Here is a 25,840-nt window from a genome sequence, read left to right on the forward strand (position 1 = left end):
GAATCATATAGCTATAACTGATCATTTAAAAAATGAACGCACATGCTTTATCTATACAACCTTGATTGGGAGCGATTAATTGATGTGAAATCAAGTCAGCTCGATGACTGAATGTCAATCTATCGTAGAAGTTGGCTGGGGAACTTGACGATAACGGACAGAAGCTTTCTGATATTGACCAATCAAAGTTCAGGTAAATATATATCTCAGGCGGCTAGCATTATTTCTGCCGAAATCCGGGGATTTGATGCTAAATTGACCCCGCTCTCCACAGAGTATGAGGGATTTCCAGAAAACATTGATTATAAAAGAAGATTTCTTCACAGCTGCTCCCAATCCGCTTTCAAGTGAGAGTTAAGCAAATGATATCTCTTGAGCGGAAATAGTGGTAATACGCGGCAAGTGACGGGTAATGTGGCTGCCCTATTACTAGGAAGTATTATCTAACTTAAGTTGGGGACACTATAAATTAGTCACTCATACCATTCCAGCACACGCTACTCGACACTCACGTGGTATTCTCGGATTATGCCGAGGCTTCCCCTAGGCCCCAGGTTTTCAGCTTCGCGCCAGCTGGGCCGTTGTTGAGGCAAGTAAAACAGCATTCTACTTAACCAGACTACTTCGAAGCCATAAGCAAACTTATGATTTTGATTGTCGATTATACGCATTTGGTATCAATATCTCAATAAAACTATTTCCAAGATGACCAAGCTCTTCTTTGTCGACACCTGGGGTGCCGCAGGCGTAATGCCTATAATCTTTATCTTGATAATAGTCCTCATTAGGAAGGTTTATATTCTTGATAGACAGGTAAGTACCTATATCAGCTTGGCTTGATCTGGCTCCTGTTACCAAAAAATAGCTAAATTCCACACTAGAAACGCTATCAAACTCGGAATGGATGCATGCCTGTCCATCGGGCCCCGTGTCAGGATCCCATTCTGGGTATAGATTTATATCTAAGAGTTGCAAAACTCAGCCGAGAGCATGAATGGCTCAACTCGATGGTTGAAGACCACCGTCTTCACCAAAACACATTTCGCGCCAGCGTTTTAGGCCAAGGATTCATAATCACTATCGAACCCGAAAATATCAAAGCTGTGCTTTCGACGAAGTTCCAGGACTTTTCGTTGGGAAATCGGGAGGAGACTCTAGGTCCGTTGCTGGGCAAAGGCATTTTCAATTCCGATGGCGAAACTTGGGTAATACAATCAACCGGGTTATTAAAGGTACAAATGGGAAGTACTGATCAAGTTTATTTTCTTTAAAGACCCATTCTCGTGCTATGATACGCCCGAACTTCGCTCGCGATCAGATAGCCGACCTCGATGCATTCGAGACTCATATGCAAACATTCCTTCGATGCATACCGCGAGATCAATCAACTGTTGACCTCCAAGAATTGTTTTTCCGATACACCATTGACAGCGCTACCGAATTTCTCTTCGGAAAATCCGTTGATGCCTTGAGAGAGAAGCTGGTCGGTAGTGGACAGATGGGTATTACATTTGCTCAAGCTTTCAATACGGCTCAAGACGCCTGCCAGGAGCGCATGAAGATGGGTTCTTTCCACCGACTATATTACAATAGAAAAGCTGACGAGGCTATCAAATTCTGTCATCAGTATGTGGATAACATTGTGAGTAAAGCTATCAATAACCAGACGAGCGGCTTGTCAGAAAAGACAGGCGGCAAATACGTCTTTCTAGAACAGTTAATCCAGGCTACGAAAGATCCGAGGAGGCTAAGGGATGAAAGTCTGAATGTGCTGCTCGCAGGACGTGATACAACAGCCGGTGTTCTGTCGAACCTCTGGTTTGAGCTCGCAAAACAACCTGCAATATTCCACCGCTTGAGACAGGAGATTACGCGAGAGCTCGATGGCAAAATTCCATCTTACGAACAGCTTCGTAACCTCAAGTATCTCAAGTACTGCCTAAATGAAGGTATTTATGTTTTTACCCCGTCTACTGTTTACCTCTGAATATCGAGCAATGTTAAGTGTGAAATGACCACTATAGCCCTTCGCCTCTATCCATCTGTTCCGGTCAATGTCCGTCTGGCATTGCGCGACACACACCTTCCAAAAGGCGGCGGTCCCGATGGGAAGTCGCCTGCATTTGTACCCAAGGGCCATATCGTCTCCTATTCAGTTTACGCCATGCATCGCCGCCAAGACATCTACGGCCCTGATGCATCAACATTCAGGCCAGAAAGATGGGAATCGCTGCGCACAAGCTGGGACTACCTGCCCTTCAACGGCGGACCCAGAATCTGTTTGGGCCAGCAATATGCGCTTACTGAGGCTAGCTTCGTCACTGTCCGACTGCTCCAAGAATTCAAGGATATTGAAAGTCGTGACCCAGGGCCGTGGAAGGAATCTCTGAGTTTGACTTTGAGTTCATTGAATGGAACAAGGGTTGCTCTGACTCCTGCGTAAAAGCGGATTTTCAATATAAGCAAGCATCTCGGATCTCTCCGGTTGTATATTTTGTCATTTCTTTGTCAGATGCTATGATCTCCCCGAATGAGAACTCTGACATGAGATGTAATTACATTCTAGAGTCCTACAGAATCACGTCTTGTTATCCTCTCAACATTGACAGCAAAGGAGTAAACACGAATGTTGTATCTAGATGCAATTGCTAAATAGTGTAACCGGCTCAGCCTCATTAGTCTCCACATATAACATCAGGCTGAATGGTTGAGGCTGTATCTCACAAGGCTGGTATAGATGTATATAATGCACTACCAACCCCGCCTGACATCAGAAAGATAAAAACCTTTTCCAGAATAATATTTCCTCACTCATAAGAACACCCACTTCTAACAAAAGAATGGACAAGTATCGTCTTGAAGGGCATGAATTACCCCCGTATCTATATCGAATCCATTACCCCAAAAGCCAAACGATCTACTCTCCAGGAAAAGGCCTTTCCGCTCCAAACACCACCAAAGCCTATTCTGAGCAGGATCTAAATGATTTCAAAGCCGACATTGAGAAGCAGTTCAAATCGTCCTGCAGGGAATCGCTGCCCTTTATAAACCTCTTCTCTATTATTGAGCACGCCGAGAACTGGGGGCTAAAACAGTCCTGGCGTGGGGCCCACAACGGTGATGGTGGTGGTGGTGGTGACGATTGGACTCTGTTCAAAATAGACACGAAGCTCCTAGAAGCATCGTCGTGCGTGTTGTTCAGGCTCAGAGATTTAGTCAACGGCCTCAACTTGAACAACCATATCAGGGCAGAAGAACACTTTGACGATGCGTATCTCTGTCTCCATGCGATTCCGGATTCGGCCATTGTTGATGCAAAGGGTCCTCGTGGGGTTCAGTTGGGTATACATATATGCTTGTAGAAGACTTCCAGATAATAAAGCTAATGAATGAGACAGACAGAGACCGGCGATACCGTGAAAGGCACGGGGGATGGGAAGAAGAAAGCTCCACGTGTGACTCTCTCAATTATTACGGTAGTGAAAGCGCGGCACTCCAGGAGATTTATAACAATATCTACGAGAAGAACCAGGAGTATAGTTGGAATGGTTGGTAATCTTCACTCCTGGCCTAGGCAGAGGATGGATGATATTCCTATAGCTGTTATCACTTCCATATCATCACTTGTACAAACTTGGATCTGTTTATAGTAGAACCCACGGCGATACCTTCCAAGGTTGTTAGAACACGCTCAGCACAGACAGTGAGCTTATATTACCAATACAATTACGTTGATCACACTCAATTCCCGTTTGGTATAACAAAAAGTATGATATTGTACATCCATCGTTCAAATCTCATATGAGAACTAGGCACTATAAGTTAGAATTTCCTCATGATACATCCGAAAGATATTTTTCTCATCTTTCTGTTTTATATGCTTCTCAGTAATTCAATTCTCCACTTCCCGAGCCACCCACCGCATCCAGATCCTCATAGCTCTTCAAACTACGTCCCTGGACCGCCTCTCTAGGTCCCATGGCTTGATGTCCACTGCCACCGTCCAGGAAACCGCCAGGACCTCCTGCGCCACCAGGACCACCACCGACACCACCTTGTGGGAGCATGGCGGCTGCAGGGTGACCTGGTGGTACATACGGCATGTTGTTCATACCAAAATTACCGCCGCCAGGAAGACGACCACCAGCGCCGCTGAACATGCCTGGCATACCGCGCACAGGGCTCAGACGKCCTTGATTAGCGCCGTAATTGTTGGGTCTGTTTCCGCCACGTCGATCATATGGTCCCGAACGGTTACTATACCGTCCTCCACCGCGGCGCATCGCTCCAGGTTGGCCGTGATGTGAGATCATTGCGCCGTCACCCATCATGCCGTTGAAACCGGAGGGGTTGACGCCCATGAACCCAGAGAAATTGCCGCTACCTGCATGCATGCCTTGGAATGTATTCGGTACATTACCGTTAAAGTAGGGCATGTTTGCAGCGAGGTTGAAGCCACGCGGTGTGCCTGGCTGAACGTGGTTACTGCCAAGTGGGAAGTGACCATTGCTATTCGCGTCCGTTCGCGATGGTGCTATATGAGCCGGATCCAGGACGTATTCATTGACCAGCAAGAGCTATAAACAGGTTAGTAAAATTCCCATAGACTTTGCTTAAAGGAGGAAAACGTACATCATTCTTGATATTCTGATACCAGTCTTCATGACGCTTTTCCACATGCTTACGCCAAAAATGATCCGCCTTGAATAACTTCGAGCAATCGGGGACCTTGCATCGGAATTTGAACTCATCTTCTTGCTTGACGTACTTTGCCAACTCTTCTTCCAACGCTTGCTCGACATCTTTCCCACCTAGTTTGGAAAGATCCACGTTCTCGGGCTCTAGGATTTGGAGGAGCTTATCTTCAAACGTCTTGACCCAATTGAACGCACGCTGTAGCTGTTGTTCGCCTTTGGACAGCTTCTGAGGCCGCTTGTCTTCTACTGCAGGAGTTTCTTCGCCATCCTCACTAGCCTCTTTCTTTTTAGTAGGAAATGGTTCGCCCATAGCACTAGCTCTAGCAACTTGTTTGGCCTGGTTGCTAAGGCCGGACCGAGGTCGACGCAGATGACCGCCAGGGCACTTCCGAACCAACTCGTGTACCGAGTCACTTTCGAAGACACAATAGAAGCAGAAATTATGCACACGTCGAAGGTATTCCACAATTAAGTCGATTTGCTTTTTCTTGACCAGAAGATCCTCATCGTCCACGTCTTCCTCGTCTAACCCTTCCATCTCTTCGCCCTCTTCAGCTTCCCCGTCATCCATTTCAGTATCAAGTCCATTTTTCTTCTTTGATGCGTCTGACGCAGGTGCTGTTGGTTGCAAGAAACCTCTCTGTCGGAGATCCTCCACTTTAGACTCAATCTTAGTAAATGCATCAACATCGCCCATCTCTCCATCCAATTTCGTAACCAGACGACGCGCAAGCTCAAGGTCACGCTCAATGCGTTCTGGAGCGGAAAAGAGATCCCAGAGAGCTTTTTTGCGTGGCTGTGATGGAGGAACATGCACACCAACATGACAAACAAAGTCTCCGTTGACAGGGTCATAAATGGTTTTGTCATTAACAGCTTCGAGCGCTTTCTCTGCTGTAGATCCCGTCTTTGATCCGTTGGGCGCATTCTCCGCCTCCTTCTCTTCCCCTTCCTCATCGCGACCATCGCCTCTTTCAACCAAGGAAGGTTCATGCGCAGCAGGATGCAAGATGATCCAGCCCATACGATGGAACTTTTTAGAAGGATTAGGATCGCTCAAACTGAGCCATCTGAAACCACCATCTTGTTCGCCCAAATGCTCTTTGCAAAACTCCTCAATCTTGTTCCGATTCACGTTCGGCGCCAGAGTCTTGATTAATAATGCAGGTTGGGACAACGCTTCATCACGCAATTCCGCGCCTCGAGCCGGAAGTAGATCAAGAACACTAAGCGTCTCTCCGACTGCGGTGGCTTCTCCTTCTTCCTTTTCAATAACACCACCTGCACCGTCGCTCTCGCTTTTGTAAATTCCTTCCAGTGTAAACTCATCGAAATACCCAGTCTCAATATCGCGTTCCCATTGATCATAAACACCACGTCGAAAATCCATCATACGTCGTCGCAGCGGGTCTCGAACTTCTGCCACATATCGCTCTTTGAACCACTCCTCACCGCGATGCTGCTTAACAAATGTGCGCGACATCTTAATCTGCAAATCTGCCTTGTAAGTATCGTAGGCCGCCTGGATCAGGCTCTTCTCTTTGTCGCGATCTTCGCGAGCTTCCTTTTCGCCCTTGACGCGATCTGAAGGGTGACGACCGCCGTGTTTAGCGCGCTCTTTCTCCTCTTTGATATTCTGTTCTGCCCTCCACCACTCAGCAAACCACGTAAAACCGACCTGAATATCGAGCGACATGGGATTCGGAAGCGGATTTGTAGGAACGATTCGTTTGCCTGCATCTTGGCCCGGGATGTAGCGATCAATCACAGCTGGGGAAGCAGCTCGACGACGGTCATCACGATCGCGAGGCGTATAGTCTCTCGTGTCTCGAGTAGGTGTGTAGTATTCGTCACCGCGGGCACCACGATTGCGATCTTGGGGTTCATAGCGATCAATACCTGGGGGTGAGCGCGATCGGCCGCGACCCGCACCGCCTCGACGGCGGTCTTGTGAGGTGCCTGTTTTCCCGTCTATCGCGTTAATCATCTTGCCTCATTATTCCGACTAAAACATCCTACCTGGCGACCGACGACGATAGCCGTCTCCCCCACGACCCCTTCCAGGCGACGTGAGCCCATCATACGAATCCATCGCAACAACCCACTATTGCCACTTCCTGTGCTCCAGAATACCAAATCACTTATTTCAGACCTTCAGTCCCTTCGCATGCGACGTCCACGGAGTTGATTATTGCTTGGACCGGGCCGAGATTCGGGGTAGGATTATCGTCGGGTATGTTATCCGGAGGACAAAAGAGGAGGTAAGGGAGGTCAAAAGTAAAAGAAAAGAAGCTAAGAATTTGACAATCGTGAGCCTTCGAAAATGAGAAAATGAATTTAGATGATAGACTGGGGTGCATTCTGCAATCTCAAAAAGATGAAAGGGTCGAGAGGAAGCAAAGAGAGACAAGAAGGAGCCGAGGTAGTGAAATCAGACGAATAATGGAAGACTAAAGGTGCATATAGCGCAGCTCATGTAGCTTCATTGCGGGTTTGATGACAGCACCCTGCGCTCGGGAGTTCATTGAATTGAGTCGAAGATGAGGGATTGCTATTCATCTTGTTGACACGGAAGTCAAGGCTCCGGCAAATCCGCGACAAACAATAGGCACACGAGTGAGGCATAATTGAAGTGATAAGAAGAGATAGGCCAGAGCCTAAACGAACAGATCGCAATGAAAGGATATTGAGAATGGAAGAAATTTAAGCCATAGAATGGAGTATGGATAAAATGGGGTGCAATTGGCAAGTCCAAGCAAGACACGAAATGAACGGATCGGGGAAGGAAGGAAGGGAGGGTAGGCTAACCTACAAAACAAGTCTGAGGGAGGAATAAAGAAAAAGGTAATCACATTTAAGATTGAATTGAGGTTTCTTAGCAGTCCCGAGGACGCGATGGAGTATCCTGTGAGCTTGCTTGTGTTGGTGACGTTGAGAGGTGTGGGAGGAAGGAGTGAGGAGAAGGAGACGGGGAGGATCGCTGAGAAGGCTGGAAGCTGGCCCGATCGGATCGTTCGATGTACCGAGTTCGGCTTAGCGGGTGCGGATACAGTACACCAGGTTGGATGTAATCGGGAGAACAATACTACGCCTGTATCGCAAACACAACTTGGTGTACAAAGGTACAAAAGCACAAAAGTCGATGAGAATCAGGAGAAGAATCTAATTACACATCATCTATCTCGAACAAAAAGTGATATTCAAACACCAGAGTTAAAAGACTTATATAACAGTCATCCATTCACTTAGTCAATTCCCTCTCTCGCTCAATGCTACCTACACACACAATATAGATGGAAGATAATAGAAAGATGAAGATAATAACCGGGAACCAAACCAGATACACACTCTGACAGATAACATATAAATCGAACAATAATATTCGAGAGGAGGGGAATGATTCCAACATAACAAGCGGAAGGGGGGAATAAATAAGGAAAAGAGTACATAAAACCAAAAGAAGCCGACACACATACAGAGAACAAAGAAGAATCGTAAAAATCGGAGAATTAACAGATAACGTTGAAGGCAATGATGAGTGGGCTTGAACCAATCATTTATCGACCACAAGACATGTCTGAAAAGACTCGTCCATGTCCTGTCTTGTCTGTATTCACCTCGGTATATCATCGCATGAGTTGAGGGGAATAAAGCAGGTCATAATCCAACAACCCCATTGTTCAGGTTCTGCGATGCGGTAATTTCTGTTATTTTCCCAGGTCGTTTGGATAAAGATATTTTTGTCGCTTATTGCTTGTTTTTCGTATGTGTTTTGTGTTGTTTTTTACCAGTGATGGAAACCGTCTCTAAAATTTGCCCAACCCCCAGCCAGTAAACCCCAGGATAAATGTTCAGAACGAAGTGAAATAACAAGCCGACATGAACGTGCAGTATAGGCCATTCAGATGAAATTCAATCTGGCACGTCGTAAGAATGCACTTGTCATTGGGTCTTCTTGAAATTGATGCCGGCATGCTGCCCACGGAAAAGGGACCAGCCAGACTGGTAATAGAAGGGGAAATAAATCAAAAACTCGAATGGAAAGAGGTAATAAATAGAGCAAAGCAACAACGACCCTCCAGAAGTATCACTATAAACAGACACGTCATCAAACCGTAGAGATAATTGCAATCTGACAGAGAGCCAACGAAAGGGACATAACACATGATGGAAGAAAAAAACTGAACAACCGCCTGCTAGAACATAGAAACGATCTGAAGAAGTTCAAACGAGCCTTTCACAATTCTAAACAGAAATAAACCATGGACACTGACATGGCTAGACTCGCGGATTGGACGGCGACCGGAGACTGGAGCTCAGGGTTGATATACCGTCAGCTATCGTTAAATGGGAGGAGGTGAAATGATTCAACCATCCTCATCCGACGGCTCGCCGGAATCGACATCTTCGCCTTCTTCAGCGCTTGTGCTTTGTTTATTCCTCTTTGAAGGATGGGCGGAATTATCGTCAGCCACACCAGATTTTCGTTTCTGTGCCGACGAAGTGCTCTCACCGGCTGGTTTGGCCGTTTCATCGCCATCTAGGCCTTTGCCCTTTTCTATGGCGGCCACCTCATCGGCCGTTAAGAACCTTCCTCCAGGGCCACGAGGCCGTCGCATAGCATGATTATGTCGTGATTCATGCAAGTATGGCTTGCGGCCTTTCGAAGTAAGTCGCAACTGCTCCTCAAGTTTCTGTCGCGCAACACGTCGTTTAAGGATTCGATGGAACTGCTTGGCGTTTACGTACAGGGGCGACTCCTCTTGTGTGCCACCTGCGACTGCTTCACCAGCGGGCTGGGCCTGTTGAACTTGGGGCTGAGGAGGTGGAGGCATGTTTGGAGGAACACCAGGGCGACCTACATGGTTGAGGACTGGTTGCGCGTTGGTCAGGTGTGGACTACCAACATGGCTCATTCGTCGGTTTGGTTGCATAGGGGCATTTTGCGACATCTGTACTTGAGGCATGGGAGGAATTTGACCGGAAACCTGCGTCGGTGATCGGGGATTCCGCTCATTCTTGACTTGTACGCCAGCCATTCGTGGTGAGCCTCGGGGTCCCTGTGCCATTTGTCCCGCCATTTGATCCTGCGACATGGGGTAGAACTGGCCAGAGGCGGCGGCCGTGGCCATCGCGGCAGCTTGCGTTGGTGAAATACCGTAGGGAGGCTGCATCGTTGTTGTGACACCATATGGTTGCGCGAAGTTCATTTGTTGGTGAACGGCACCTGGTGCATTTTGCGACTGCTGATAGTGGCCTTGGCCAGGTAGAATCGGAGACGCTTGGTGATTCTGAGGGATATGCGCTTGTGGATTTGTAGGAGATGTCAAGTTACCAACGGTCGAACCGGGATTCTGCGCATTCTGATACGCGCCAGCCATGTGCGATCCTGCATGAGGATGCTGACCGTGCGGTTGCTGATATTGCGGAGAGTACTCCATATTGTCTGTGACTGCAGTTGATTGTTGAGTGGGAGCGAGGAGACAGTGCGCAATTGGCGCTTTCTGTCACACACGAAGCGCTTTACACCACGATAGGGTTTAAGCACGTTGTGAGCGCGATTTGTAGGCGACAACCCAATCAACGGAGGCGGGATAGGAGTACAAGACGCGATGGGATTCGACGTTATAAGGCTGGTCGGTCGTAACAACCGCGTTGACTTGCGACTGTTAACTCTGGGCGGCGAATCTATGCAAAAGGACTGGATGTTAGATTGCGCGACGTGAAACAAGACTCAAAGACGTTAGGCGTTTTAAACGAGATGATTCGACCAACTACCCGACGATGTCTGCAGCCGCCAGCTATCGCGTCAGGACTGGCTGCAGCAATAGCTGGTCACTGGACCTCGGTGTGGGTGTGAATGTGGGACGGGGGCGGCACGCGGGGCAGCAGAAAAACATAAAATGACACCAGCGCGGGCTGAGTGGAACGATACGTACGTACCTGGATTTTGCGTCTCTTTCTTTCGTTTTAACGGGTCCTTCTGTGCTTACGTCTTCGACCTGAACAGATCAATATTATTTCAATAAAACCTGTTGGCGGAGCAGGGAGGCAAAATTGAATCCTTTCCCACGACAACGGAATGAGACGTGGTTGGGCTCTAATGCAGGCGCTCCGAACTCGATGACATCCAGCAAATAATGATTGATGCGTTGTCACCAAATGCGGTATTGAGGAGATTCTCTCGTGGCGCAGGCGACTGCCTATGTGCGTCTAAATTGCCTGGGCAAGGCGACAAAGTTCCACGATAGCCGGAGAAGGTCGACAACTGGCCCTCGAAATGACGGTCCAATTAGGCAGGATGAGGCGGTGTCAAAAGCGGCTGAGACTGCTGACGTCTTCGTTGATGCTAGTAATGCCTTAGGTATCCAAGCGCAGGACGTGTGTCTCGGACAATGCTGTATGCGACACTGTGAACGTGTTAGTCCAGCCAAGTCTCAACCCGTAAGCATGGTTAATTTGTTGGGAAAGCATGATGTAGGTGCGATTGCCTGTCAACAGCTGAAGCAGGGATTGGATGAAAAAGCCAGGAGCGAGGGTTAGGCAGTAGGGCTAGTTGTGTGAGTGTGTGTGTTGTGGGCTGGTTGAAGGATGTATGCGTTGGCAGACGCGGGAGCTTGCTGCAGCCCAAGTACATACCTTGTCGATCCGGCGTGAACAAGAGCAATTTGCGAAAGGATCACGGATTACTTTGTCCTAAATGCGCGGCGCGTTAACAATGTTCGTAAAATAATACCGGAAAGAGTGTTCAACAAAGGTATGCGACAAATGCGCAAGGTAGATTAAAAAGAAGCTGTCGAGATGGGATCGAGAAACAGCAGCCAGCAGGACGCGCCAAATGTCGCGCGGGTGGCAGAATGGGGACTAGGGCGAGGCTTACCAGGAAAAAGCTTGGCGGGAAAACAACCCACAACCGATGGCAATCGAGTCGCGCGATTCTTCAAATCACGGGACGAACTAGATTGTTCCTGCCTTTCTGTTGATCTGAGGACTTGTAAAGACCTGCGCAAATGCAATTTGTCAGAGATGATGTGTTATTTTGTTTCGGGTTGAAGCGGGCGCAAAGCGAGAGATGAAATAGCAGGGATCATGGCGAAGAAAAACCTCGTAATGGTACATGGAGTGTAAGAGCGTAATAGAAGACGGGACAAATCAGAGACAGCAGAGCGAGGGCAGCGGGTGACAGGCAGAATACCCACACGCAGGCGCGTAAGAAACGTGTATCGTAATGACAATACACAATCGACAACAATAACAATCGCGTCACAAAGACAATTGTTGCTGGGTAGTCACCTGAAGCAGACTAGCGGCAGTCCTTAGTCATCTCTTGTTCTGTCTGCCTGAGGCTTAGCGCGGGCGGCGGTGGGCTCCGAGACAGACGAGAAGACTTGCACGAGGAAGGCTGCGAGTGCCTGGAAAGCGAAATGAAAGGGGGAGGAGCAAAGTGCTTGATGATTGAACGATGGTCAATGGATGGAGAATGCGAATTGGGATTGGGATTGGGGGGATATGTATGGACAGAGCACGAAGAGGGGAGGAGCATGAGGTGATTCGTCCGAGTCCGAGGGAAGGAAAGTCTGATGTCAGGATAGGACCCGGTGGCTTCCGTTTCAGCGCTACTACGGCCGCCCACAGCCACCACTGGCGCAGATATCGCCCGGAATGCACTGCGATAGGCTGCTGCCTGATTCGCGCCTGAGAGCGGACTTGCTTCACTCTCTGGACAACGAGGGAATGCCTGATCAACGAACAACAAAAGGCAACGTCATAGACAAAAAGGGAAGGGTACAGGGCATGCATACATCATGCATGCTCAGTAGAATGGGCAAGCAACACGACAGTAAGTATAATCGATGTGGGCAGATGTCATGAAATCAACAACCATGACCGCAAAAGTATCATCAAAATAATGTAGAAAATAAGACGCGCACAAAAGGGTCAATGGTGTAACCGCCGCATATCAAAACCGCGGGTGTTGTGTTCGCTTCGATTGGTAGAAGGGAATATTCAACATACCTTTGACGCTGATTTGCTTGACGGCCACCGAATAGTGTTGCTGGCCAGCCAGACGGAAACAAATCACAAGGAGGAAGAGGATGATGATATAAAAAAGAGCCAATCAAGCTTGGATCGCAATTGCGAATCAAAAGTCGAATCAGCAGCCGCAGTTAGCGCGCACGCGCGTTTTTGTGTATTCCTTTTCTGATTGTTGATTGGGAAGTTTGTCGAGCGGGATGGTGGATAGCACCAAGAGAACTGTAAGGGTAAAGAGAAGCCTTGAGAGTCCAATGGAGAGAAGAGGATAAGAAGAAAGGAGGAAAAGGGGAACAAATATAAGTTGAGGAGGAAGGTGATAGGTGAGTTGGGGAGGGGGGACAGGTGAGGGAATCAGGCAAATAAAATCAAGAATTGGCCTGAACAACCAACGAGGACGAAGAAGCGAAAGAAAAGAAGCGAAAGAGCGGGCGATGGCGCCTTTGTATTGGGTCGCTGCTGGGCGGGGCCACACCGGCTGATGCTGACTGGGCAGAATTTTTCATTTCAGCCCGTATTGTAAATACGGTACGATATTACTAGCACGTATGGGACACCCTTGATCGACAGTTGAAACTTGACGCATGAATACCGGTTTTGCTTACAGGACACGTAAACGCCGAGATTGGCAGTAATAATCTAACCAACTTCGGCTTAGTCTTATTGTGATTCCGGTGTGATCAGACCTCATCACCATTCCCTTCCTCTGACCCGTGCATGATTGCATGGGCATATCCCACGATGCTTTTCTTCTGTGCTACATATACCATGCGTGCATGGATATGATAAGTGAATAAATATCACCTACTCTGAAGGGTATCACCGGCACACTCGGATACTTTTCAAGTTGTACGCGAACTCTGCATGGTCATACTCATACTCGAAGTCCCTCGTATATCCGCTACGCCAGGAATGTGACGTGTGAGTGGCTGCTGGCGTGATACGTACGTAGTACCGATACGGTATCGGTATATTACCGCTTACGTATTGTCGTATACCGTACGTACACCCATTCAGAAAGTCCGTACCGCCAGAGTTGTACGTCTTGCGGCCAACGTACAGGTCAGTCCGGTCTCGTGATTCCTGTGATTCCTCGGCTCACCAACCCGTTTGGGTATCAGCTCCCTCTCCCTCCGTTTCTGATCCTTGATCACATCTCGAAGCGCCCAGAATTTTGACTGTCACATACGACTTACTATTTATACACTCGGATGATGTTATGAGATCTCAAATCAATTGAATAGTATCGCTTGATGTCATTTCTTGTACGAGTACTGTACTCGGGACCCGCGTATCTGACCGCTCGTTCAATGCCTCAGCCAGCGGGAAGGATGCGATCCATAACGAAACTCTCCTTGACCGCCGAAGTCACACTCCAATAAAGAATCATTAGTCGGTGTACATACGGAGTACGTAGTTTCGAGTTACCAGGGATTTGAACAGAGTGATTTCTGGACAAATTTGATGGGTCCTGTTTCTGCTTGCTTTTTTCGACCTTGGTCTCGTTCCGAGCGCCGGTTCTGTCAAATTTTTCTGATAGTTGTTCGGATAAGACTGGGATCAAGCATGTTTGATTCTTGGATAACTGTCGACCTCGCCCGAAGATCTGATGTGAAAATCGGCGTGGATATCTTTTTGATGCTTATTGATTTGAACAATGGGTTAAAGATAGTTCGCGCGTAGTTTCGATTGACGTCATACCAATTTTTCACAATATTGATCAGACAAATATGCATACAGACAAACGCTTCTAGGATTCAAGATCTTTTCTGATCTTGATATTAAAATAAAATTCGACTATGTGGCCACTTAGAATAAGGCTTCTGCTAGGTATGACGGGGGTCCATTTAGATCGTAACTTGGTGGTCTGATGTACGCATGTACCTTGGTACGTCAAAATATATATCCCGAACTCCACAATTTCAGATACACCATGGATGCTTAAATAAGGTATTCATAATGTAAACGCTTCAATGTTATTTACGAAATCCGATATCTCTAAGGAACAACACGACTAAGAGCTTAAGCTAGCTGTCTGTGATAAATCGAGTATTAGATGTCCAACATTGAAAGTTTGTAGTCATATATCTTATTGAAAGTCGAAGTGGTTAGAGTACAACCAATCGGCACGTCTCCTGTCAAAACATTCTTAAAGAGCCGCATTGAGATACGCGTCCAAATACATCTTAATAAAAAATATGACTGGATGGCCATGTGTGAAATATCCACTGAATATTGAGAGGTTTTTTGTCATTATATAATGGTGGCTCTTGCACGAACGCATGTCATCACTGGTGACATAGTCAGTCACCTCCAAGCTCTTGTTGCCGTCAGCCTCGCCTCGGAGAGACGCGTTTGGTGTGAGTTCTACCGATCGGGCGCCACGATCGCGCGATGGATGGCCTTTTGGCAACTCAACGATAGTTAGAATTCTTGCTGGAGTAAATCTGCACGTTGAGAAAGGAAGTCCGCGCCTATATCCCCATTAAATGTTTTGGCTGGGTAATATTTGTTGTAGAAGAGGTATTTAAAAAAAATTCATATTTAAGTGTCTATCTGAACCAGAATCGTGAACAGGGCGGCTATTTATTTAGGTTTGATAAGTGCCTCAAACTTATACGGGGGTCTTTCTCATGGACTTCCTACGTATAAAACGATAAGTGGCTCTTTTGCTTGGCTTTCGCTGAAAGGCCCTCGGTTCTGGTTTTGATTCCACGGTTGTATCACCAGGAATTATATAGACATTACACTTGACAGGCCTCTTCCTCTGAATACTGTCATCGTCAGAATGAGAAGCATTGTTAACACCCTCGGCTATGCTGGCTGGGATATGAGTAGAAACTACTGGTCAATATACCTCATCCTGACAGGCGAAACCGCGTCAGTCTGTCTCAATATTTCTTGGAGCAAGAAACGGATTCTCACCGCCTCTACTCACGCTTGTACAGTAACCAATTCTCATCACGCTCTGTCCTGCTTGGCGAGAGATCTGCAAACGCACCTATTAGTTCTTGAGAAAACCGTAGAAGTGTTGACGGGTAAATAGTAAATAGAAGGCAGTAGAACTCAGAGATTGCAGGGTAGAAACCCGCTTGCTCCCAATCTAGAAGGCAAAAGAATTCTTCGGGACATAAAATGATGTTTCGACGCATCAGGTCGAGGTGACAAAGTCTGCAATCAGATAAGATGAAAGCAAATCTGTTCCTGTCAAATAACACTCGTTCGTTTAGCCACTGGTTGAGCTTCGTCATTGTGCTAAGAGTGGTTCCAGCTCCATCTTCCGAAAAGAGATAACCATGTGGAATGCCGCCGTTTGTAGGGGCCAGGTGCAGCAACTTCGATTCTCTGAAATGAAGTGTAAATCGCCGATGCTAATCGTTGAACAAGGCTCGGATGATCCTGAAACGAGACTTTCTCGAGTGACACTTCTTCCACAAATTCGATTACGATACATTCGAGATTGCCAATCATAAAATGCCAATGTACTCTTGGGATTCACAGACTATAAGATAAATGTGAAGAACAACTGTAGGCGAACTCTTCGTTACCGACCTCTACGGAGGGGATGCTCCATTCGCATATGACGATGACATTGTCGGATATTCTTGCTAGGCAACAGACATCGGGGTCGCCACTGCTCAAATATTTTGGATCATGGCAGAGCAAAGCGATGTCGTTATCTGACAGCTGTTCGAGGTCAAACGACATGATTGCGAGATAGGTCGGCGCTCAATTGTCGAACGCGTCGGACGCGTTTGGAGGGGATTTTTCGATGAGCGATCACGTGTTAGACAACGACGTACGTATCAGTCCAATATAGGATTAGCATTATTTACAACTTTATAGCCCTAAGCCCTAATGATTACAACTGTCTTTAATTCTCCGATCCTATTTCCCGTCATTCATGATCAATGCCACTCAGTGATCGATAATCAAGTGAGTTTCGTCGTAGTGTCAAGTCATTCAAGAAATATGAATACATAAACACATGATAATCGCCTACAGTATTCGTGGTAGAGTAATCTTAACACAAGGCAAGAATGTGCACGTCTAGGAAGACATGTATAATGTTTCATTATTACGTGCAAGAGCTTCAACAAAAATATTGGCTTGAATACAATACCAACTGTCATGTTAGATTGGCTGTTCGAAAAGAGCTTGCATGAGCTCTGCCGGTCAACCCTAGGAGCAAAATTATTGATCTTCGTTTCTTACTATTGGAACAGATATTTTTGTTAGGTCTAGTCTAGGATCTTATGAAATCTTTTGCCCCTGCCCTTCATATTGCCATTGTGTGATATAAGCTGGAGTGGAACCCGAGCCTTCATTGCTCGTGGCGTATGCCCCAAGGAGAGTTCCTTCAGTGTCACGATTAGCGCTGCAATATACGTACATAAAGACAGACTTACCAGTAAACCTTCCTGTCCCACCACTGACTAGTACAGCTTCCACCGTCTGAGTAAACTCGAATTGTTTGTCTTCGTGAAGCGTAGCAGACAGAATATAATGAGTGTCATCCTTTGCCTGAACCTGCAATCGAGCCCGAATCTCTTTAGAGGACAAGGACGGTAAGGGTGCGACTACAGTCCCTGGAACTGTCACATTTTGGGTTGCTAGCGTGTCCAAGTCGTTCAGTAGAGTTGTCTGGAAACGGACATGTGGAACCAAATTTCCTCCAGACGAAAGTAGCACAATTCCCAGATCAATATGTTGATCTTGTGTTAAGAAGATAGTCACACCAGCTTCCTCCCCTGCTTCTGTGGGAGCATACGTTATATCAACACTGTAAGTAAAGTATGTATGGCTTTGACGGCGTGTAATCAGTGTTATGTCTGTTTCGTTCACATCCACGCCGGGGATACCAGTTCCAGTTATATTCTGAGATGAAGGCAGCAAGCGCAGTGAATGTGGACTTTCTGGTGGTGATACGGTAAAACTACCTTCTTTCGGGATCCTCCAGTAAAGAAAGTGTCTCGGAATTGAAGTCCCAGGACCAAACGTGATACGATCTGGAGCATCAACGTATGCTCCTTTACCCGGTATACCCTCGCCTTTAGAAGGCCGTGGCAGTCTCCATCCCGTCATTTGCCCTTGAACAGGCTCGAGTATGGGCCATTCGCCTTCCTCCCATGTCACAGCAAAGAGAACAGTCTCCCGACCCATGGGATAGACCCTCCAAGCTGGACCCGAGCGGGTTGCCAAAGCACTTCCCCACCAATTACCGTCACCATCCTGGAAGAGATCCGCATGGCCAACAGTCTGGAAATATTCCGTCGTGTTGCTGTTTGTCAGTATGGGGTTTCCGCTATAACCCTCATACGGACCACTGACTTTTTTGGATCGAGCAATTGTCACACGATGATTAAGCTCGGTACCTCCCTCCGAAATCATGAGATAGTACCAGCCATCCCTCTTATAAATATGCGGACCCTCCGGAGTCGCACTGCCTGTGCCACCCCAAATTTTAGTTTCCGGTCCAAGGACACCTGTCTTTAGATCTATAGTTTGCTGCACAATACCCGCCCTTGAAATGTATGCCGTACCATCGTCATCCCAGAACAGATCAGGATCTATATCGCGAATCGCAAACCTTACCGGATCAGTCCAAGAATCGTCGGAATAAACATTTGTCGATGTAAAAAGGAACCCCGAAACTACCTTAAAAGACGGATACGTGGAGGCATACGAAGTGACGAGGTAGAATTTTCCGTTGCGGTATCGTATTGTAGAAGCCCATAGACCGTCTTGTTGGGTTTGTGAGGTGCTATTTGCAATCTCTGGAACTTGCTCGGGGCGTGTAAACACATTGCTGACCAACTTCCAATGACGTAAGTCCTGGCTGGCATAGATTGGGATTCCTGGAAAGGTAAGGAAGCTCGATGTCGTACAAAAGAATGTGTTGTTTTCTTCAGCGACGAAGAGACAGCTTGGGTCTGAGTGCCAGCCAGGGAGAATGGGATTCGTATATGTTGAATTATGAGAGCTCGCCAGTGCAGCACTTGTCTTTGAAGACATTACAAACGCTACTAGAAGGGAGAATGCTCGCTGGACTTTCATATTAAAGCCAATTTGCTCTGAGGAGTTTTTTACTCGGCCGAAGGTATTCGTTCATGTCATGTGAATCTCAAAATATCGAGAGGCTCAAACGCATTATTATAGCTCTAGTCTAATGAAGCGAGAATTGGCAGTTGGCGGGGTATTCCTGGCGATATTCAATCATGTTTATCCGGAAATTATTGCGAGAGTAAAGAAAGCCTTAGGGCTAGGATCATGTGTGAGATCAACGTAGTATCATTGACTACTCGCTCGAAAATGGAGTTTCGATTCAAGATTTCACATGTCTAGATTGTTTCCTCTTTCTTTCCGGAGGTAAAACTAGAGCTGAGATTCGTGGATTTTTATGAATCCGCGCCACATTTTTAGGCTGAATAGAAGTAATGGATTAAAGTCGCAATTCACATGTAATCCGACTCATTCGCAATGTTTTTGAACGGAGGTTGAGAAGCATCCTATGAATGGAGAAAGCTAGATACTGCCATTAGCTGTACTCTCCGGATGTTTCAGTGACATAGATAGGGATCTGATATGTCATACATGAATTAATGACCTGCATCCATAATGGACGATCTTCTATCATAGTGCCTTGTTTTACTATTCAGCCTTTCGACATTTGCAAAGCTCTAACATGAGCTCTAACATGTTGGCACAATATTATTTTTGATGGACCCTGACTCTAGGGCGATGGGAGCCAATTATTCTGACACCCAATTCCCGTTGGTTAGCAACAAAACAAATGATTTCATTATACTCAATACATGTGTCTCATTATATGTTGGTTCACCCACGACGAGCAAAAATATGAAGTGACCTCAAGGAGTGAGATATATAGCAAGAATTAACAATAATCCTGTCGGTGATCAACCAACCTTCCTTCGTCTAAGAACGATTTTTGACCGCTCACACGGGTCTACAAGAGTCACCTTTCGCATCCCAGGAAGTCGCATATCAACCCTTTGGAAATCGTACTCCGGTAGCAAATGCGCCAAAGCCAGTTCTTGCATATTCACAGCAAACCACCTCCCCGGACACGTCGGCCGCCCTAACCCAAAGTTTAGAAATTCCAATGTTAAGGTGGTAACGCTCGAATGAGTCAAGTCTTCTAATGCGCGCCTGGGGCTGCACCCACCCGAACAATTCCTCGGTTCCTGTAGTATAGCCTTAAGGGGTGCTGCCAGAATGGCKCCGTGTGGTACATGGAGGCCATTGGAGAAAGGTGGATTCTCACTTTTTGAGATCTAATTTGTCACCATGTACCAAGCCTTTAACTTTAGACCGCCTGAAATGCAAGCGTCATGATATCTGACACCGGCTACATGCAACATATCCCAGCTCAGGGTTACCTTTCACTTTCTATATTCTAGACTCAAGACTCGTTTCTGGTGAGATATTTTAAATCAATCTATCATATAATGTATTTTTAGGCGTAAGTTTAACAGAGAACTAAAGCTAGCGATGCTGATTGCTGTATGTATCACAACAACAGAGAGTTCTTACTTAGCATGTAAGACAAATTATCGAAGGAGCCCCTAGATTATACCGCAGCAAGCTGACTGATCAAGGCCTGTAGCTCTTCCGTCGTTTTTTCTTTGATACCAACAAGATCGTTGTCATCCCTTTCCCAGGGATGTGCAAGTGATTTGTTGGCAATGCAATATTGTATCTGTACGCCAAAAGTCATCGGCGTAATATGCCCTGTACGCAGGTCTTCCAAAGCTTGGTCCAGCAGTGGCTTCATCTCCTGAGATGTTGTGTTCCAACCATCCTTCCCCAAAACTTCTTGCACAATTCTCAAAAGCTGTACCTGAGACAGGTACGCACTGTGTACATACACCGGTCTGTTGCAAGTTTCTTCAGGCCGGAGAAGAGCACCAGCAGTCGCTTTACCGGCCTCTTCAAGTGTTGTCCACGGTACGACATTCTCTCCGTTATCGAACATGGTTGCTGATTTCGTCTTTAGATCAATACCAGCAAACCCATTCGAAAGACACCAGTCGAGAAAACAGCCTACAACAATTAAGGTGTACGTCATGCCATATTTCTCGGCTTTCTCTTTGACAGCTCGATAAGCTTCGCGTTTGCGTCCAAAAACCGGCATGTCGCGAACGCCAGGGATCTCTGGATCAAGGCCATAATCGCTTGTAATACTAAGACATAATTAGCATTTGTTTTGTCCCCGATAATCCAGTCTCCAAACCAAGGTTTCAATGCATGAAAAACAGTGGAGAGTGAACTCACAAACGGTAAACTCCACTGGCAGCTGCAGCATCTATGAGACGCAACGGTGTCTCAGCATCTTCCGTAAAAGTATTGTCAATGACAGCATCTTGGTCTTGAATGGCTGCAGATATGGATTCTGTTGAGCCAAAGTCTACAACCTTGACTGTAACACCGGCTGGAAAATCTTTGGTTGTACGGCTTAACACTGTGACCTTGAATCCCTGAGCGAGAAGTGCCACAAGAGTTTTGGACCCTAGGCTTCCAGATGCCTACCAAAGTATCAGCTGGAATCACGATTATAATCTTTTCAAAAATCATTTACCCCAGCGAGTGCGACTTTGGTGATTGTTTTCGTCATTCTGCTCCGTTGTTTTGACTTGTGCTGTAATCGCTTATCTTTCTGTGATACTATTAAGATTGATGGCCAAGGAGCACATTTTATACTCCTGTTCTATTGCCACTAAAGCTAAAAGAATGTACTTACCTGACAGCCCAATAAGACTACCTCATTTAATACCTAAGACTCGAATCAAATACCGGAGGTTTCGGAGGTTCGGCTTTATTGCTTAGGCCGCACAACGTTTTGCGCAAAGTCGGAAATACAATCAAAAAGCGATCGCAAACCAACAGTAACATAAAATGTGGCGAATCGGCATCACCAGCTTCATATCGTGTAGTGCCCAACACAAATTCATAACTTATCAAAATTGAGACTCCCACAGAACCGAAAAGTCGCGGAAAATTCGATCGAATTGGATCAACTGTAAGAAGAGACTAAACTCAATATGGCCATATCTTGCCCTAAGTCTATTCCCGAATGGTACTAATTGTGCTTTGGAGGACTGAAGCTTGAAGTCCGACTTTTAATCCCAACAGATCTTGCTCATGGCGTGTAGCCAGATTCCATTGGCGAATTTTCATCTGTTTCAAAGGAATACATCCTAGCTAGGTCATCAGTCATACTCTACATATCCCGCGGGACGAGAAAATGTGTGAGGTAGCCAGCCTCTTTAGATGAATAGGGTATCCAACCCGTCGTTAACCGACTAAACATAATGGACCCGAAACAATACAAGTTCCTAGTGCTTCCAGAATATGAATCAATGGAGATTTTGTGGTAGATGGTATATGTGGTCTTATGTATGACGAACCTCGAGGATGTACCATGAAAGTGACCGTTTATTAGTCACTTCATCTTCAAAACTTACTTCGCTACGTGAAAACTAGTGTGATCCCTAAGCTGCTTTTTCCAAGGTTCATCACTCATGGCTGTAGTGTTCAAGGGTATTACTACCATGGGCTATGCATTAGAAACCTCTCAACTGCACCCCTCGGACCAGCACTCGAATAATGTAATTTTTGCTGATCTCCAAACTTACAAGCCAGTCGATGGCGCTCATATATGGGCTTTTTGGGACCACGGACTCATAGCCTCTAAGCCATGGTGCCAGAGATATATCATCGGATGGGTTCGCCGGCGTAGTCCTCGGTGGTCTGTTAGAGTCCCTGACGTGGTAGAAGACTCGCCAAACCATTATTTAAAATACTTCTCGAATCCGAAGACTTTATTTCCTACTGCGTTTTGTGGTATGGCTCGATGTTGGGKTTCTGTTATTTCGAGATCTTGACACTCTCTGTTGACACAACCTCGCCGACCGCTCGAGCCCATTTGAGCTAGCCGGTTTCAAAATGACCATGAGCCCATCTCTAGTCATCTTCTGGTGGTCTATTGCGGCACGTAAAGGCTCCCAAGCAACTAAACACTGGCATGATATCTTTTCGAGGATATGGGATGGCCGTACGAGCTGTGAGGGTTTACATTTGAATCCGCTGCTTCGCCGTCTGCCCCGATATGAGGTGCCATCTTCTAAGGTTCAGCCACCTGTATTTACAAACGAGAATTTTTTCAACTATCTCCCGCAAATGTTTTGTGTTGAGCGACTGCGGCACCTCCGTGATCCAACAAAGGACTGGGATAGGATAGCAATTTCCATCCAGCTGGTAGACAAATCCACCAAAACCTGCATTATCTATGACGCAATGATACAGATGGGCCGTGGAAATCAGGCCGCCCTGAAAAGAATTGAGCTTGAATGCCGAAACGGCGGCACTTACGCATAAAGGATGGAGGGTTCTTTACAACAATCCTAAGAAATTGGTTGTCCGGAAAAGCATTCAAAGGAGATTTTTGATTACGAAGTGGAACGGTTTCACATTCCGCGGACACACAAAGTTTCTATATCGCCAAATGCACAAGTACTAAAATGATACGCTTCCAACTCAGAATAAGACACAAAATCTTCTTCATCCAGCCATTGAGCGACAAGTCGAACACCGCTGTTCGTTGTCTTCACTACCGAAAAAACGCCTAATCCGTTCTTCTCAACAGTGCCGATGAGATTTTGGCACTGACTGAGGGTCATTTCGAAGCCGCTCATAAGCCAATGGATAATGCGACGTTCATCACATGTCTTGTCTAATTGGAAAACGAGACCATAGGTACTGTAGATTGGCGGTACCATTAGGTCTGTTGTTGCCAGACGAAACGAATCATTACTGGTATGATCATTTAGAAACAACCAATGTTCTTCAATATAGGGTAAATCTGTGTGGTTTTTGATGGAGGGTATTCAATGGAAGGTAAGAAAGAAGTGGGCATTTTTTCTAGTGATGCATTAGTATTTAGCAACGTAATTCACGTGCCTACAAAGATGACTATTAAGCCTATAAACACTTTACATCATACCGGATCGATCACTGGAGTTCAGTTTTCAACATGTGTTCTTTGGGCAATCTTTTGTAGAAGAAAATCCATGTAAGTACCTTCTGGGTAATCTTTTACGTGGCACAAATACCCTCGAGGATACACAATCGACATTCAAAAGGCGGAAAAGGTTCTACTACCATGAAGAAACACCGCTACAAGCACTTTCAAAATGCCATTCAAGTCGCTTGCAGCTGTTGCCATCCGGGTGGACCAGTACTTGTTTATTCTATATTTCTACAGAGAGAGGTAATTTTACAAAGCATCTGAACCACCTGGCCCAGCTTCCTTGTAACATCGACGCCGATCAATTTTACACAATTTCCTTCATAGCGTCAGCAATAGAATCGCCCCCTCCGCCTCCGCCTAATAATTTCTCGTTCGTTGTTTGTATGACAATCCGACGGTAACTGACCAGTGACGGGGAGCCGTTATCTTCAACTTCTAATATAAGATGCAACACTTGGCCTTTTGGCACCGGATCGCGGCTGATGAGCTCAACACAGCACTTTTCAGGTGGGGGGAGCGTGACCTCAACGGTGTTACCAATGTCGTTCAGCGGACGAATGACAAGCCTTCCCACTTCATACTCTGCAGACCATTGTGTTGCGCTAGGGTCAAGGTATTGGTACCAATTGAAGGTAAGGGCGTCGTTTTGGTCTGGATCGTACGTGGCAGATGCGTCCAGCTGAAATGTTGACCCGGCCTCCAATTCAAATTGCAAAGGTTGTGTTCCCGTACTACCATTGATGCTGATTACAGGATTGTGGTTTGCGCTACCCAAGTCAGGGGAAAGTGTCCACTTCATACGAGCGGCAAAGTCGTTCTGGAACGCATTCCGCCATCGCCAGACCGTAGCTTGGTTTGACTTGTGCCTCCGGCCGTCGAGGCCGATGACGTCGTCGTGTACATCGCTATAATGACCATTAACGAGCCCCTGACCACTGGTGTCTGTACGATTGTAGCGACCGCCCCAAGATCCATAGTCGGGGTGCTCAGGTACCCCTAAGCCGTTTTGGATGAGATATAGGAATGTCGGTGTATCTCCTTCTGGAATGAACATGAAGTCGGGATAGACGGATCCCAGGGGACCAATCTGTATGTTTTCTCGAATCCATTCCTTGGTGATCCTTGATGGATCTGGACCACCGTGGTCGAATCCATACCATCGTTCACCGGATATACCAGACCACGCTGCGAGGCCGTATTGACTCCAGCCATGTACAGAACAGATATAGAAAATATCGGGATATCTGTTGCGGATCCAAACGCCCGTGTCATCCTGGTCGGAAATGGCATAGACGCGTATCTTTGATCGTAGCTGTGCGGCTTCCGAGGCCGAGTGTGTGTTCTCGATTTTGAGCAAGACGGAGGCAAATGTATTGGTACCTCCCCAGCATAAAATCCATAATGGTTGTTCTGATGGCGCTTCAATGCGCTCTAGGAGTAATTTTCCACCTTCGCTGAGTGGAATATCGTTCCCTACCGCGGACATACCATATGTCTGCCATACAATTAGTCCTCAGTTTTAATCATCATAGGCCACACGAAGAAATTCATTATGGAACACCTACCTCGGCTCCCTTTTTTATCAGCGATCGCATATAGTCCGCAGTTGGGTACGGATCGTTCGGATGCGCATGAGCATTGAGATTGTCGACAACTTTCTCATAGCCATCCACAATCTTGTGCATATCTTGCGGACAGACCTTGTTCTTCATCCATGTTGATGTACAGGCCACGAGTCCCTCTGTCTGAAACTGATTTGAGTATAACAGATACCGCACCAAAGATTCTGCATCGTCTGGTTCGTTCGAAATGTCGCTTAAAATGAAAACGCGCGGTTTCGAAGGAAAGGTTAAGAGCCGGTCTCGAGATAGCTCCATTGTGATTGATGAATAAACCGATTAATCTATTCAGGTTATGCAATAAATAGTACTATCATAGGGAAAATCAGCACATCGACTTCGCTGCACATTGACTCACTTATTTGAAGTTCGTCGAAAGATTAGCTTCTTGTGAACTTGTGCTCGAGGTAAATCCACCGCGCCATTTTTCGGCAGACATT

The 25,840-nt window shown here is 46.5% G+C and overlaps 7 protein-coding genes across 7 annotated transcripts; 2 read left to right on the top strand and 5 right to left on the bottom strand.

Moving 5' to 3' along the window:
• Nucleotides 1–705: 705 nt before the first annotated feature.
• On the top strand, nucleotides 706–2,443 carry BHQ10_003427 (uncharacterized protein; the record flags this gene model as incomplete). The annotated part of the gene is made up of 4 exons (XM_040875682.1): nucleotides 706–813; nucleotides 882–1,205; nucleotides 1,274–1,949; nucleotides 2,025–2,443. 4 exons carry the CDS (start codon nucleotides 706–708, stop codon nucleotides 2,441–2,443), a joined length of 1,527 nt encoding a protein of 508 aa, XP_040731931.1.
• Nucleotides 2,444–2,840: 397 nt separating this feature from the next.
• Nucleotides 2,841–3,556, top strand: BHQ10_003428 (uncharacterized protein; the record flags this gene model as incomplete). The annotated part of the gene is made up of 3 exons (XM_040875683.1): nucleotides 2,841–3,187; nucleotides 3,248–3,342; nucleotides 3,399–3,556. 3 exons carry the CDS (start codon nucleotides 2,841–2,843, stop codon nucleotides 3,554–3,556), a joined length of 600 nt encoding a protein of 199 aa, XP_040731932.1.
• A 328-nt stretch (nucleotides 3,557–3,884) lies between these two features.
• Nucleotides 3,885–6,684, bottom strand: BHQ10_003429 (uncharacterized protein; the record flags this gene model as incomplete). Its single annotated transcript, XM_040875684.1, has 2 exons — nucleotides 3,885–4,577; nucleotides 4,633–6,684. 2 exons carry the CDS (start codon nucleotides 6,682–6,684, stop codon nucleotides 3,885–3,887), a joined length of 2,745 nt encoding a protein of 914 aa, XP_040731933.1.
• Nucleotides 6,685–9,064: 2,380 nt separating this feature from the next.
• BHQ10_003430 (uncharacterized protein) lies at nucleotides 9,065–10,138 on the bottom strand (the record flags this gene model as incomplete). Its single annotated transcript, XM_040875686.1, has 1 exon — nucleotides 9,065–10,138. The coding sequence occupies one exon, from the start codon at nucleotides 10,136–10,138 to the stop codon at nucleotides 9,065–9,067; it is 1,074 nt and encodes a 357-aa protein (XP_040731934.1).
• Nucleotides 10,139–16,985: 6,847 nt separating this feature from the next.
• On the bottom strand, nucleotides 16,986–18,788 carry BHQ10_003431 (uncharacterized protein; the record flags this gene model as incomplete). The annotated part of the gene is made up of 2 exons (XM_040875687.1): nucleotides 16,986–17,089; nucleotides 17,141–18,788. 2 exons carry the CDS (start codon nucleotides 18,786–18,788, stop codon nucleotides 16,986–16,988), a joined length of 1,752 nt encoding a protein of 583 aa, XP_040731935.1.
• A 1,534-nt stretch (nucleotides 18,789–20,322) lies between these two features.
• Nucleotides 20,323–21,366, bottom strand: BHQ10_003432 (uncharacterized protein; the record flags this gene model as incomplete). Its single annotated transcript, XM_040875688.1, has 3 exons — nucleotides 20,323–20,935; nucleotides 21,027–21,277; nucleotides 21,331–21,366. The coding sequence occupies 3 exons, from the start codon at nucleotides 21,364–21,366 to the stop codon at nucleotides 20,323–20,325; spliced, it is 900 nt and encodes a 299-aa protein (XP_040731936.1).
• A 2,719-nt stretch (nucleotides 21,367–24,085) lies between these two features.
• Nucleotides 24,086–25,493, bottom strand: BHQ10_003433 (uncharacterized protein; the record flags this gene model as incomplete). The annotated part of the gene is made up of 2 exons (XM_040875689.1): nucleotides 24,086–25,276; nucleotides 25,347–25,493. The coding sequence occupies 2 exons, from the start codon at nucleotides 25,491–25,493 to the stop codon at nucleotides 24,086–24,088; spliced, it is 1,338 nt and encodes a 445-aa protein (XP_040731937.1).
• Between the last annotated feature and the right edge of the window lie 347 nt (nucleotides 25,494–25,840).

The sequence above is a fragment of the Talaromyces amestolkiae genome (genome assembly GCF_001896365.1).
Source record: "Talaromyces amestolkiae strain CIB chromosome Unknown scaffold5.1, whole genome shotgun sequence".
In the NCBI taxonomy this organism is placed as follows: Eukaryota; Fungi; Ascomycota; class Eurotiomycetes; order Eurotiales; family Trichocomaceae; genus Talaromyces; species Talaromyces amestolkiae.